This window comes from Amphibalanus amphitrite, unplaced genomic scaffold (genome assembly GCF_019059575.1).
Source record: "Amphibalanus amphitrite isolate SeventyFive unplaced genomic scaffold, NRLGWU_Aamphi_draft 000128F_arrow, whole genome shotgun sequence".
NCBI classification, from domain to species: Eukaryota; Metazoa; Arthropoda; class Thecostraca; order Balanomorpha; family Balanidae; genus Amphibalanus; species Amphibalanus amphitrite.
Genome location: NW_024881623.1, coordinates 522934 through 536389, shown reverse-complemented (window position 1 = coordinate 536389; position 13456 = coordinate 522934). Strand labels below are relative to the sequence as shown.

Here is a 13456-nt window from a genome sequence, read left to right as displayed (position 1 = left end):
CATGGTGCGATACAACATCGGCAAACCGTTAGTTAGAAGTTCCACATATTAGTTTGTTAGATGATCTACTGGATCACACAGCCTCACCATTACGTTTTTTTTCCGCCGTGAACCGACCGTTAACTGTCCGGTGCAGTACTGAATCGCCCACCTACCTCCAGAAAGCTCTCCCGCCGGCTCTTGCGTCGCTGCGCCTCCGGTCGGCCCGTCTGGCCAGGCAGCCCGCTGCTGGGGGCACCCTCCGGACTCCCCTGCAGCGGCGGCCTGTCGGAGGTGCTGCTCCGACTCCGCGGCACCGCCGAGCGCGGCTTCTTCAGAATGCCCTTCTTGCGGTCGAGTGAGATTGCTCGGCCGCTGATGAGCCGCTTCAGCAGCTGCCGGCGGGGGCTGGGCAGCTGGCGGATCGTCTCCTCCAGCAGCCGCTCGACCAGGGTCCAGCTGAATCCCTCCACAGTGGCCTCGTCCAGCGGGAGAGGCCCGGTGGGCGGCGGAGCGGGAGGCGGCGACGGTGGCGCCGCCGGCGGCCGCCGCGGGAACTCGGTCAGCTTCCGCTCCGGTCGAGCTGATATCTTACGGTAGGCGCGCCGGTGTTTAGCAAGGTGAAACCGCAACAGCAGGGCGCTCTCGTGGACACATTCGGGAACCAGGCGGCTGGCTAGTTCCTCCAAGTACCGGTAGATGGCAGGGCAGAGCCGCTCCTGACGCAGGGTGGCGGCGTGCGCGGCCTCGAGGAGTTCCACCACGGAGCTGGAGCTGGGCTTGGCGCAGACGGGAGCAGAGGGCTGGGGCACGGGTCGGCCGTGCCCGGAGGTCGGTTAGTGACGAGACACGGGAGGGGTACGGACAGCCACACACGTTGCACCGAGCACACAGCAAACGCTAGTTCAGCTAGGTCAAAAAAAAAAAAAAATAATGCAGGGGTCACAAACGAGGCTCAACAAATGGCATTGCCGTCACTGGACAGCGTTTAACCACTCTGAATAGCTAGGGTGAACGATGCGTGTAATAAATAACCGTTTAACAGCGTGATTGTTGCGTTGACATTTAAATAAATACCTACAAGATGGTATCGTATGCAAGGTGATAACTCATTTAGTTCCACGCACACGGCACACCACTCGGCCGCTCGTCCGGCGATCGGTAGGGTTAGTGGCACTCCTAGCCCTGGCAGATCGGTCCTCAGCATACCTGGTCGGGCGAGGGCTCTACCAGTTTTCTGGCCACCTCCAGGGCGAGCCTCTCCCTCGCCCACTGATCGGAGAGGCTCAGAGATCGGGCACAGGCGCGCTTCCGCTGTCGGGCGTCAGACTCCAATCCTGTGAAGGAAATATAGTGGTAAGAAGTAAGTACCAACTTGGGGACATGAAAGGCTGTCGACTTTGGGTACCAAAGTACCGCGAAACGGGTTATGGCATATCAAGAGCACACACCATCGCCATGATACCATTGGTATTCTGATATTGACTGACTGACTGACTGACTTTGGTAATGACTGTGACCGAATCCGCTGGGGCTGTGTAAGTATTTGACTGAGCCTGGCACTGACCATACGGCCTGCTGTGACATAAGAGTCAGATACTGACTGACTGACTGTGACTGAGACAAATAACGGGTAGTGGGTACTGAGTCTGTGACTGACTATGGTACTGAGTACTGACTGTGACTGAGTCCACTGGCGCTGGGATGTGACTGAGTTCGGTACTACTTGTGACTGACTCAGGTACTGACTGTGACTGACTCAGGTACTGACTGTGACTGACTGTGGTACTGACTATGACTGAGTCCGCTGGCGCTGGGGATGTGACACGCAGTGTCCAGCTGCTCCATGTCCATCACACTGCCGGCGAATGTATCCGACAGCGTCCTCTTGAGCATGCGCTGGGTGACCCGCATGACGGCCAGGTCTCGCGGTCCCAGCTCGGCGCCGGGCTCCTCCAGCCAGTGGCCAAACTTGTCACACAACTCCTCCACGTCTGACGAGAGGCGCAGAGACACGGGGACACGGTTAGAGCGCTGTAGTCTAATGTATGTTTGTAACTCACAAGTGATAGTTCCGAGACTGCAGTCGTTATCATTTTTTTCATGAATAACCGGGCGTTTCACTCCCTTGCGACCCGAGTGTCACAGTCACTGACTGGGCAGTGACTAAAGTCAAAGTACAAAATTTATGATCTCTTTAGTAAAGTCATGATGATAACTGGATACTTTGAATTCTCGGTAAAGTGTTACGAACCAGAGCTGAAGTCGGAGCTGAAGCTCAGGCGAGAGCTGTTGCCGGTCAGGCTGCGGCTCTTGCCGCGGAGCCGGCTGGCCCAGCGCCGGCCGTTTGTGAGCTGGTCGGCTACCTCGTCCAGGTACTCACCGACCGACGAGCCGGCGCGACTGGGGACGAGAGAGAGAGAAAAAAAAGAGAGAGAGAGAGAGAGAGAGAGAGAGAGAGAGAGAGAGAGAGAGAGAGAGAGGGAGAGAGAGAGAGAGAGAGAGAGAGAGAGAGAGAGAGAGAGAGAGAGAGAGAGAGAGAGAGAGAGAGAGAGAGAGAGAGAGAGAGAGAGAGAGAGAGAGAGAGAGGGGCAGAGGGGAGGGTGTCAGGCGACGGCAGATAACGTATAATGACGTTGACGGTTTGTATGCCCGACCTGAACGTTCATCAACGCTGATCATCAGAGCTCAGAATAGCAGCTAACAGGTATCCGGAATGATTCAAACACACCATAATTTGTAACTTTTAGTCACTAATGCGCCCATAAATTGCCCAACCCATTACCACGCGTAAACAATCCAGTCAAACACATCTTAAGCACATCTTCATCCATCAGACCTTCAGCCCATTCCACTCCCGCACTCCCATCGTCCGTCCTCACCTCATCTTTCCGTCATCGCCGTCATCGGCGGCGGTGGCGGCGCGTCCGGCGGCGGCCGACGCCGCGGTGACGGCCGGGTTGGCTCGGATGACGCTGACGGCGGCGGCGGCGACGGGCCGGACGGCGGTGGCCACCGTGTGCTCGTCCTCTGTCGAGTCGCGGCTGTCGGCCAGCTCCTCCCGCTCGGCGCGCCGGTTCGCCTCCTCCAGCCGGTCCCGGAAGGTGCTGCGGCGCCGCGGGGGGCCTAGAGGAGGCCGGCCGGGCGACACGGAGCGACGGTACCGCGGCGGCGAGCCGCTCCAGCCGCTGTCCGCGCTCCGGCCGTCTGTCGGAGAGGGGTGGGGATAAAGAAAACGGAGGTAAGACCCAGCTGTAACTCAGCATCGCACATCTCATGAAATGATCACACATTTGGATTAGTCAGCTCTCAAACCAATATTCATCGAATTATATCTCGACTGATTATGCACGGTGGTGCACTGAGCACATTAAGTGTACAAACATTGCTGCAAGATTTGCTATGAAACTGAACATTTAACAACTAACCGATTGAGACCTAACCGAATAAGACTACTTACAGTGTTTCGGCAGCCTGAGCTGTCCTTACATAACCAAAGCCAAGCCGCTCTCAGCCTCACCTTGTGAGCAGCTGTCGTCCACACTGCTGCAGGCACTGAAGAACGCATCCGTATCCACCGAGGCCGTCCTGCCGCGGGCCCCTCGAACGTCCGCTCCCGGCTCCGTCTGCTCCGGCTCCCCTCCCTGCTCCGCTCGGCTCCCGGCTCCGACTCCAGGCAGCTCCGCGCACCGCTCCTGAGCCAACTCCTCCAGCTTCCATTCGAAGTAGTCTCCGTCCAGGGGCTCTAGCGGTACCTGATCAGTCATCAGCGCCTCGCAGACAGTCAACAAAGCGTCCTCATCGCAGTTCGGGAGTTCACCCAGCTCGGTGGCAGGTTGGGCGGGTGTATCTGCGCTCAGAAGTCTCACCAACTGACTTCGCTCGATTGTCCGAATCCGGGACATGATTTGTGAGACGATTTGCGAGTTGGCTTGTTGACCAAGCTGGCCCAGCTCACGCTCAATGAATCGCTGCATCTGTCCGATGAGTCGGAGCACGCTCTGTCTGGTGGCTCCACCTGACCCGCTCGGTGACCCCTCAGCAGGGGGCTCTGTGGTCGGCCCGCCGATGGTGGCCGGTCGGCGGAGCGGCACGCCGCGGCTCCCCGGCTCCTCACACTCCGCCTGTGGCGAGGGCTGTACCTCCGGTGGGGGTGCGGCCAGCGGTGACATGGGCACTCCGTGGGACGTCCGACTGTTGTGGAGGCCGCTCGCGCCGCCGTTGACCAGTTCCGGGGTCTCTCCGACCTCACTGAGGGCGGGTGAAACGGACACATGCCGGCTGGGGCCGTTTGACTCCCCGATCGGACTCAGTCGCTTGGTCACCTTCGGCTGCTGGAAGCCCAGGTAGGCCTTGTTGAGCTCCCGAAGGATGGCGTCCTCGTCGTATTGAGCAGCGGGCAGAGTGGTGTAACTCTCGGCGTCCACACAGCAGATTTGGCCGTTGGCTGAGGCGCTCCTAGCTGACGCCTGGTGGCAGAAACGCAAACTATTTAATCGGACACAAACACTGTCAGCGCTCTGCCAGCTAAAATTATTGTAAGAGACTGAATCCACACAAAGCTAGCATAACAAACGACCTAATTCAAATGATTATCTTTTGCAGAGCCTCAGCCTTTATCCCTACCAAAGGAGCAGCTTTAAGCTTCTATATACCCTGCTTTTTAGTGTACAGGTCCCGGTGTGACAGCTGCTGCCACCTACCGTCAGTCGGGTGAGGTGCGGCGCTCCGGAGGAGTTGACCGCCATCTGACAGGACCTGACGCAGCCCGACACCGCCAGCGACTCGTTATCCTCGAGCCGCTCCTGGAAGATGGCCGACGCCAGCAGCTCCGGGTGACTGGCGTGGCTCAGAGACTCCTGAGAACGCAGAAAACAGACGGAATGAGATTCAGAATCCTTACCTGGCGCCAGAGAAAACACAGAAACCGAATGTGAGTACTCGGCCATACCTAGCTTTAGGCGGCCACTCCTCCTCTCTTCCGACCGGCAGGGTCAGCTAGATGTGTAATAAAGTGGAAGCTCACTCCAGAGCCTCCACCATTCTGCCCGTTACGGACCAAACTCCATAGACAAGCGGACATACAGATTTACAAGAGTTAGGCGACGAAATACTCAACTTAGTTATCAAGTAATGGGCACCATTAGGTAGGCCATACAATTTTCTGTAGTACCGCATTGTCGCTGCAGTCAAAGGTGTTCTGGTTTTTATGCTATATGCCAAAGAATGTTTGCATGTAATCACCGGTGATGCGACATATTTCTGCTTTATTGGGTTTGGCGGTGAAGTCTATGGCGTCATCACAATGAAAATGGCTTAGTTTTGTAGAGCATTGAATTCTGATCCCGGCACGACTCTCGCTAGTCCATTTTTTGTTATGAATAAACCATTAATTGTGGTACAAAGTCAAAACTAAGCCTGAATCGGCGCCCGCAGCGGCCGTTAGCACAGTCCCCTATGGTAAACAGGTTAGTTCACATTCCCGCCGCTATGCGAGCGGCGGCGGCGCCACCTGTCCTCATGTCCGCCTTGGACCGTAACGCGGATATCACCGTCCCCTTCCGACCTTTCTACGTCATCCATCTTATTCCATCTCACTCAGATCGCGTCATTTTCCGACAATAACACGGTTAGGTGACAGAATGAGCCATCGGTCCCGTACCGGTGGCCGGAGCAGTGCTGCGGTGGCCGGTCATCCGATCCCATAATTACCAGATTACCGACGGCTAATCCGTCTTATAAGTGATGTTCCACGAACAGACTTCGTCAAAAGATAGCACGGTACGGCTGATCGGTAGACGGATGGATGGCAGTGTGCTATGATCAGCGAAGAAGCAATACAGACCAATCGCTTCAGCAAATAGAAATTTCTGAGTCTGCGCAGCTAAAGATGAGCCGCGAGGCGCGGTCTACTAAAGACGGTAGCTGGTGTAGATAGAACGTAAAAGATAAACAATGACAAACATTGCTTATACTCGTATTATAGCATACACAATCTTTCGCATAGATGCCCCATTTAGTAAAGCCCTCAGCTGAGCTCAACTGACCTTCGACCTCTCTGACCATCATCTGACTCACAACTGACCTGTGTTTGACTCCATCTGACCCGCCACTGACCTGTGACCTTCCGTCTCTGAGCGTGTCGCCGCCCGGCTGCGGGCTGAGGAAGCAGACCTGACTGAGGCCCGGCTCGGCGTCCTCTATTCTGCCCGTGTCGCGAACCACCACCGGGCAGAGAGGCTTGGAGCAGCCCAGCCAGTCGGCCAGACTGGCGAACTCGCGGCCGCTCATCACCTGCCCAACACAACAGCGAATATAGATACTGACTGAGCTGATACACATCAGTACATTAGTTTACATTCTGGAATATGCGTAGAGGAATAGAATATCGCAGTAACATAGCATAAATACATAGCCCCAATAGCTGAAGAACCATTTAAAACTTTTGGTCGTTCACAATTTTTTGGTTGATTGAGTGCAAACATGCTTACCTTTCTGGTGTAGGTGACAAGACCGGTAGGTTCCGCTTCTGAAAGAGCTTCAAAGTACAACAGGATCGCCTCAAATTTGACACGCTGCCATGGGCTGCAATCAGACATGAGAGGTAAGAGCTAGGGTTGAAATGCCTACCTAACAACTATTTGTCTTCTCAATCTCACTCCTGATTAGCTTAGAAAAATTGTGTTTCCTAATGCATTGCTGGATGAAATGGGGTGAGATTGCATGCCGATCAGTCGTCCTTTACTATCAAATGCGAAGGTTAAAGGAAATAGCTCACTTTTAACATGGGATTTTGAACTGGAATAGCAGTTTCGTAGCTTGAGCTGAGACTAGCACAAATCAGGAGCTTTTACGGCTCAACGATCACCCTAGACGAAGATATTCCATTTCTCGTTCCGAAAAGAGTGCCTTGCAGAGGAATGTGTGCCTTGCACAGGAATGCAGCCACGTCATCGTCAGCCAATCAGCATGCTGCTTACAGCTAATGCAGCATGCGTAGGTTTGAACTCCGCAATATGATTGGTCAACGCGTAATAAGCTTCCGCGTCAAACATTATTTTACATAGAATATAGTTCATCCTATATTAAAATATAGAAAATAATTGTTTTTACAAAAAGGTTTTATTTTATTTTCTGGTCATTTTGAGCATAAAAAATCGTAAATCCATAGCAAAATACTAATTTCAGGAAAGTGAACTGTTTCCTTTAATCGTGGAAAGTATGCTATTTTGATCGGAGCTACTTAACCCTATTCCTGGCGGGCTCCGCCGGGACAAGAAACTGGCGGGGGGGGGGGGCCGATTCGGCCCCCCCCCTGAGATCTCGAGAACGAAGCAAGATAGCGACAAACGGTAAACGGCATCGGATACGCACGGTCAAGATCTACAATTTTTACTAAGGTCATTTTCAGGTCAGGTCAAAGATGACGTCACAGGGGTCGAAAAAGTCAAAATGGCGGCGCTAGATATGGAGAGTTTTTCTCGAATAACTTTCGAATTAGTCGAGATAGGAACAAACTAAGGGCAGCATCGTGATCCTCTCGTCAATCCGCATCGAATGATATATATGTTGACCTCGCAAGGTCAAGGTCAAAGGCTGACCTCAGGTCACGTGACCTCGAGGTCATCATGTATATCATTCGATGCGTCTTGACGAGCTGAACACAATGAGACCATCCACGCGTCTGTATCTTGTTCCTGTACGGAGTTATTGGCCAAAAACCTTTGGTGACCTTTGATGACGTCACATGACCTCACAGCTGCCCAACAGCAAAACAGACCTCAAGGTAGTGAAGGTTGATCGTATATGAAGTCATGTATGGTATATGGGGCCATTCCGACCCGTTTTAGTGGTAAAAACAGGGAGTTGATTTTTCCCCCATTGACTTATAATGGGGAGGTCGCGAAACTGACCTGACCTTAGGTCACCGATATCAAAATTCCGAGATATACAAATTGCACATACTGGTACCCTAACTAAAGCCTGAAGAGAAGAAATTGATCGGTCAAAAACTCTAGCTCTGGCGTGATTGCAAACTTTTCTGAGGTAGGGTCACCAAACCGCCTCTGGTGACCTGACCTGAGGTCAGATCAACTCAAAATTTTCAGACATGTTTCGTAGAAGCCTTTTAGGAAAAGTCAGAAAATTTGAGCTTCCTAGCTCAACGCGTTTGGGAGAAATAACCAAAAAACCTCAGGGGGGGGGGGCTCCTGAGGCCCCCCCCCCGCCAGGAATAGGGTTAAGTCGGCAACAGTCATGCATTAGCTTCTTTAGGTGTCATGATGCTGGAACGGCACACCAAAGCTCAGACTCAGTAGGTAGAGAGTGGTCCTATCAGCGCATTTGTAGTCCAACCATAGTCGCATGTAACCGATTTTGCTGTGTTGAAAACGGAACGCCTTTCGTGTTCACAATCGATCATTGAAAGGTCCAGCAGAACGCCAGCATGCACGTGACACAACATTGTCAGGCTATCAGGACAGCCGTCAAGAAACAACATCGAGAGAACACCATATCCGCGGGATCCGCGGGGCGAACCGATGAATCAGTATCCTTTCTTATGTATCGCCGATCGTAGTATCGCGTTTGATTGATGAAACGCCGACGGGCGGAAAAGGTGGATCCGTTCCACCGAAAAGGGCAGGGGTAACCGCATTTACGTTTCTCTATGTTTATTGTTTACACATTGTAACCGGTATAACGACTACGCGAAAGTGATTCGATTGAAAATATGGGTCTGGTAAGATTGTGGTTTTCCAATCACAACTGATTTTCCTTACAGACTGAGCAAAACATGCCCACTTTACGCAGCTTTCGACAGCAGAATCATTCCTGCACAACTTCGCACCTCATCTGGCCTAAAGCGGTGGCATTATTGTGTCGAGCCCAGGTTTGCACATCCACTCAAACTTCGCACTTGCTAGCACTTCGCGCTGACGTTCATCGGGCTGCTGAAGCATGTGCTAATGCATAGTGCTAACACTTCGTTAAACATATACATCAACGAATACGAGCCATGGCTCGTTTGACGCACGGCCCTAAAGAGGCTCAGGCTTTATAATTAATTCGCCCACTACCAATAAGTATGTATTTGCGCAACAAAAATATAGGGAATTCATTGCAAAATAAAGACCATTTGAATAGAAATGCTTTTAATTTCCTTATTACAACCTAAAAAACTTCACGACATAATGACCTCTTCTAAACAGTATGTAGGTATACCGAAAAGAGGCCTATAAACTCATGACTTATTAGGATATCAATATTATTGACGCGTGATTTCGATCCTCGTAATTCACACAGTTGATAACTGGATGGTTGTTATCCCAGCGATAAAACACATTTTTATACAAGACATTAAATACGCCTGGCGCAAATACATAAATATTCATCAACATTCATCGGATTGGCACGCCAGCTTGTAACTTATGTTTCACGATGAAGTAATTAGTACTTCAAGTAGCTCAGTGCTAATTTGATCCACTCAACCACAGCGTTTATCTGCGCGCTTGTCTGCGAGGTAACGGCGCGCAATAAAAGTGCACCCTTTTACGCTCGTGCCTTGCAAATTCCGGGCCGATCCTTCCCATCAGGTTAACTCGCGTCCGACGCCTGAGCCAGTGCTCATTGATATGCAGTTCCGTCTCCTCGCTCAGGGACAAGCTGTTTGCTGTGAATCGATTTCGGCAGCCATAGCCGACGGGCGCCGATCGAAGCGCACCAAAGACAATCTCCGGCGCGACCGTTTTATCCTGCCATCCAGCTTCCTACGGCGGGGACTCGGGTTTAAAGCCTCAGACAAGCCTCTGAGTAAGTCGATCGGCTTCCGTTTAATAACCTAAGAGCACGGTGAGAGCCCCAATTAGCACTAGGTCCCCCTGGGGATGTGGAGCTTTGGTCCACAAATAAGCTGGCGTCCGTGGGGCTACAATGTGGGGGGGGGGGCGGACACCACTGGACCCATGCGGAGACAAGCTTCACCTAGATTTTATCTTTTACTGGACCTCGCTAAAAGATAAAATTGGAATGACATTGTAAATTGTGTTTAACGATGAAGTAATTAGCACCCCCGATAGTCGCACGAAAATTAGTTCGGTAGGTAAATGGTGGGGGGAGGGAGGGAAACTTTAGCCAGCGAATTAATGTTGTTATTAACTTTGCGTTATTTGTGAAGCTTTCAGTCCGTAATCACGAGCCATCAATCCGTAATCACGCGCGTATTAACTCAAATTAACCGGATTTTGTTTAAAGCTAACAACGCACGTCTAACATTTGAGCCTGCGGATCTGAAGCTGTGTTTTACGGCCGCCCAGATACACAAAGACCGAGTCTCAAATAATCAAACGGGCGATATGCAAACGTGAAACGATCGCCCAGGCCAGTGTAATCCATCTAGGACAACACAATCAGCTGCAGATTACGCGCAGCTGACTACACAGACGATTTTACATTCGCCCAACCGGGAGCAGATAGCATATCCCTGACAGATCACGCTAGATAACGTCCAGAAGCGCACTTTTCCAGAGCACTGGCCGTCGTCCTATCACCATGATAGCCCGGTCGTCAATCCACCACGCCCGTTCCTGCCCTATGCCGTGATGGGATCAGAGCAGTCGAGTTTAGATAGAGGCGTCTCCCGTATACCAGCTCCGTGATCCCGATGCCGGAGCACACACCAATAACGCGCTCGGAGCGGTCATCAATAACAGGGAGCTGCTTTATTACGTGGCGTCTGCTGCCGTCGGCCTGGTATTTGGTGGGTCGTGGGGCGCCCCACCCCAACAGTGGGCACAGTGGCCTGTCGGCGGTGTCTTAGAACAGTCACCGGGTCCTACATTAGGTGTATATCTTGGCGAAAAGAGCCCTGGCCGCGATATCAATATAGCTATAGGAAATAATGATTTGAGAGAGGCGCTAGGACGGCATCAGGTGACGGGTTACCCAGCTGCTGGTCACCCACCAGTCAACAGATCATTTATAGTTTGGCGTTTTCCTTTTATCTACCACACCATAGCCGTATTTTTTTTTTTTACCAATGAGTTTAAAAATCGCAACGTTTATCTCGAGTTGATGACCGAACTGATTGCTGTACCTAACAAATAGAAAAAAGTTTCATCGGCTTCAATGAATAAATCACTATAGCAAATAACAAAACAGAAAAAAAATAACAAAATAACAAAACAAACATGAGAAAGTTGCTGATGTGCATTCAAAAGCAAATGGAGGTAGGTAATGACAGCATATGTACCTACACGCGAAAGCCATTATGTCCTGGGAAGCTGATATGCGTGCAGATAAGCTCCTACTGAGATGACTCAGATCATTATCGATGAATAATTGGCAATCTATTCGGCAGCTATGGCCGAAACTAGCCCAGACTAATTGTCAATTACCATGGTCCCATATCGAAGTGCGATTTCCTCGGTGGAGCATAATGATGCACTTTGCATAATTAGACCGCTACCGAGGACCAATGGAGTTAAAAATAGACTCAAACAGAAAATAAGGGCATTAGCCGATGCAAAAAGTGGAACTGAAGATCTGGATAGGCATTTGATTTGTATATCCTAGGACCTACCTAGATAGGTTCCTTTTTCATGTATTGCACTTACAAATATGCAAAAGCATTACATGCGTATCAAATAAAGTCAAAACTCATTCAGCAGGTGTCTATAAGATATCATGGCATCCATGCAGGCACTGACCTGTTTAAATAGTAGAAGAACGCGGAGAAGTTGACATCGAGCAGCGTCGGGTGCGAGATGGACGACCGCTTCGGGAAGGTGCTGAAGAAGCAGTTGGCCACCAGCGAGGCGATGAACCTTCGATCGAGTTCAACGGTCCCAGCTGAAACGCAGAAAACGTCACATTTGGTGTTAACGAGCCATGCAAAACATTAATAAACAACATGACTTTCAATGCATAACAGCCCAATGCGACAGCAGAGCAGAATCCGATACCAAACCTACATCTACTTGATGAACAGCAAACGTCCAATCACCGTATCCACACATTTACCCAAGTTAACACAAACACTGCGTAGGCAAACACTGCACAACCATCACAAAGACCGGCGGGCCACTCTGGTGCACGTGAGGCGCCGTGGGTGGTCCGACCGACACCGTGGACCGGAAGTAGCCTGGGGGATCAAAGAGACCGCGCCGCCATGTCACGGAGTGGGCTGAGGTCCAGCCCGGGGCAACAGCGTCCCGACGTGAGACAGTCATAGGGCAGAATGACACCGGTTAGTATGGCGATTTGCGGTGCTCGTGAGGGATGTGTCATGTGTCGAGGTGTGGAAGGGTGTGACTTTCCCGCATTATGCACGTGACATGTTCGGCTACTGAACATGTGTAGTTTGATCGTAAATTATTCATGCTTGGAATATCAATAGTTGGTCGGCACCTCCTTCGACGGCTCTTACTTCAGTTGGGGCGGTCAACCTGTTTTTGGTTCAGGTTGATGGTAAAACTGGAGCAAGAAACTGCCTTAAACGAGTCCGCGTAAAAAAAGCAATTCCTTAATACTTCATCACCGACCGGAGCGCTAGAATCTCACTTCCTATAGATACGAATCAGTCCACTTGAAGTGGAATCTTGGAAAAGGGCGGGTGGCTCCACGGATTTGGTCAAGTCTCGGGGCACGCCCTCCTCGCCCACGCCTCACGTCCGATGGACGGCTCGTGACAGGGCCACGTAGCGATGGGGCGGTTCCGAGCGCCGCACTGAATTCACAGTCTCCTCACACGCCACGCTTCGTCAGCCATCCTCACCAAGATTAATGTAAATTTCTCGCATTTCGCTCGTTTCCTAGTTAGTCCAAAGCGTGAATGCATTAGTAATGTAGATTAATGCGCCTTCTGACAAGGTGTTTTGCTTGATGACCATTAATTACAATTCGATTTTTCACGCCATTGTTCGTGGCCGCTCAGAATTCAGCGGTGTCTCAGCTTTCCATCACGTCAACAAAAGGCATGACTTACACGATTCGCTACCTTCCATACACGATAGCCACTTGGGTAATGGATACCGTTGTGTGGCGGCTTTATACCAACATTGTGAGCAATTAAAGTTCATTTTTCAAACATATGACGTGCGTTTGTTGCGAGTCCAAACACCCAGCAGATATAAGACCGCATCACGTAACCGATATCAGCGAGACTGAGCTTCCTGACAGAGATTGAGCGCAGATTTTTGCTGATTAGCCACCTCTGAAGAGGCTATTTGTTTGGAGCAAGAGACTGTCATCAAACTGACAAAGGCCATTATGGATCCGTTGGCATTGAATCCACAAAACGATTCATTCACACAGCGATATACGATTTATTGTTTGCAAAGGTCTGCATAGAAGCAGAATACTCGTAATGGGGCAGTTCCATAATGCACTATCACATGCACCACATTGATATTTACAAAGCTTTATCAGAAGCGCTTAACAAAACTTAACGAAACAGCGCTCCTTAACAAACTCCTCAAGC

General features: G+C 51.0%; 1 protein-coding gene across 2 annotated transcripts in view; it reads right to left on the bottom strand.

Annotated features, from left to right (window-relative positions):
• The window catches only part of LOC122381814, a 50083-nt gene that overhangs the window by 2312 nt on the left and 34315 nt on the right, over positions 1 to 13456 (bottom strand). Inside the window, exons 4-13 of one of the 2 annotated variants that reach the window (XM_043366491.1) lie at positions 11685 to 11826; positions 6471 to 6564; positions 6097 to 6273; positions 4683 to 4838; positions 3500 to 4448; positions 2862 to 3186; positions 2234 to 2382; positions 1773 to 1973; positions 1189 to 1316; positions 156 to 782 (exon numbers count right to left, since the gene is read on the bottom strand). In XM_043366491.1, the coding sequence (XP_043222426.1) occupies positions 156 to 782; positions 1189 to 1316; positions 1773 to 1973; positions 2234 to 2382; positions 2862 to 3186; positions 3500 to 4448; positions 4683 to 4838; positions 6097 to 6273; positions 6471 to 6564; positions 11685 to 11826 (2948 nt within the window). The remainder of the gene's footprint in view (positions 1 to 155; positions 783 to 1188; positions 1317 to 1772; positions 1974 to 2233; positions 2383 to 2861; positions 3187 to 3499; positions 4449 to 4682; positions 4839 to 6096; positions 6274 to 6470; positions 6565 to 11684; positions 11827 to 13456) is intronic. The other variant, XM_043366492.1, reaches the window with a different exon arrangement.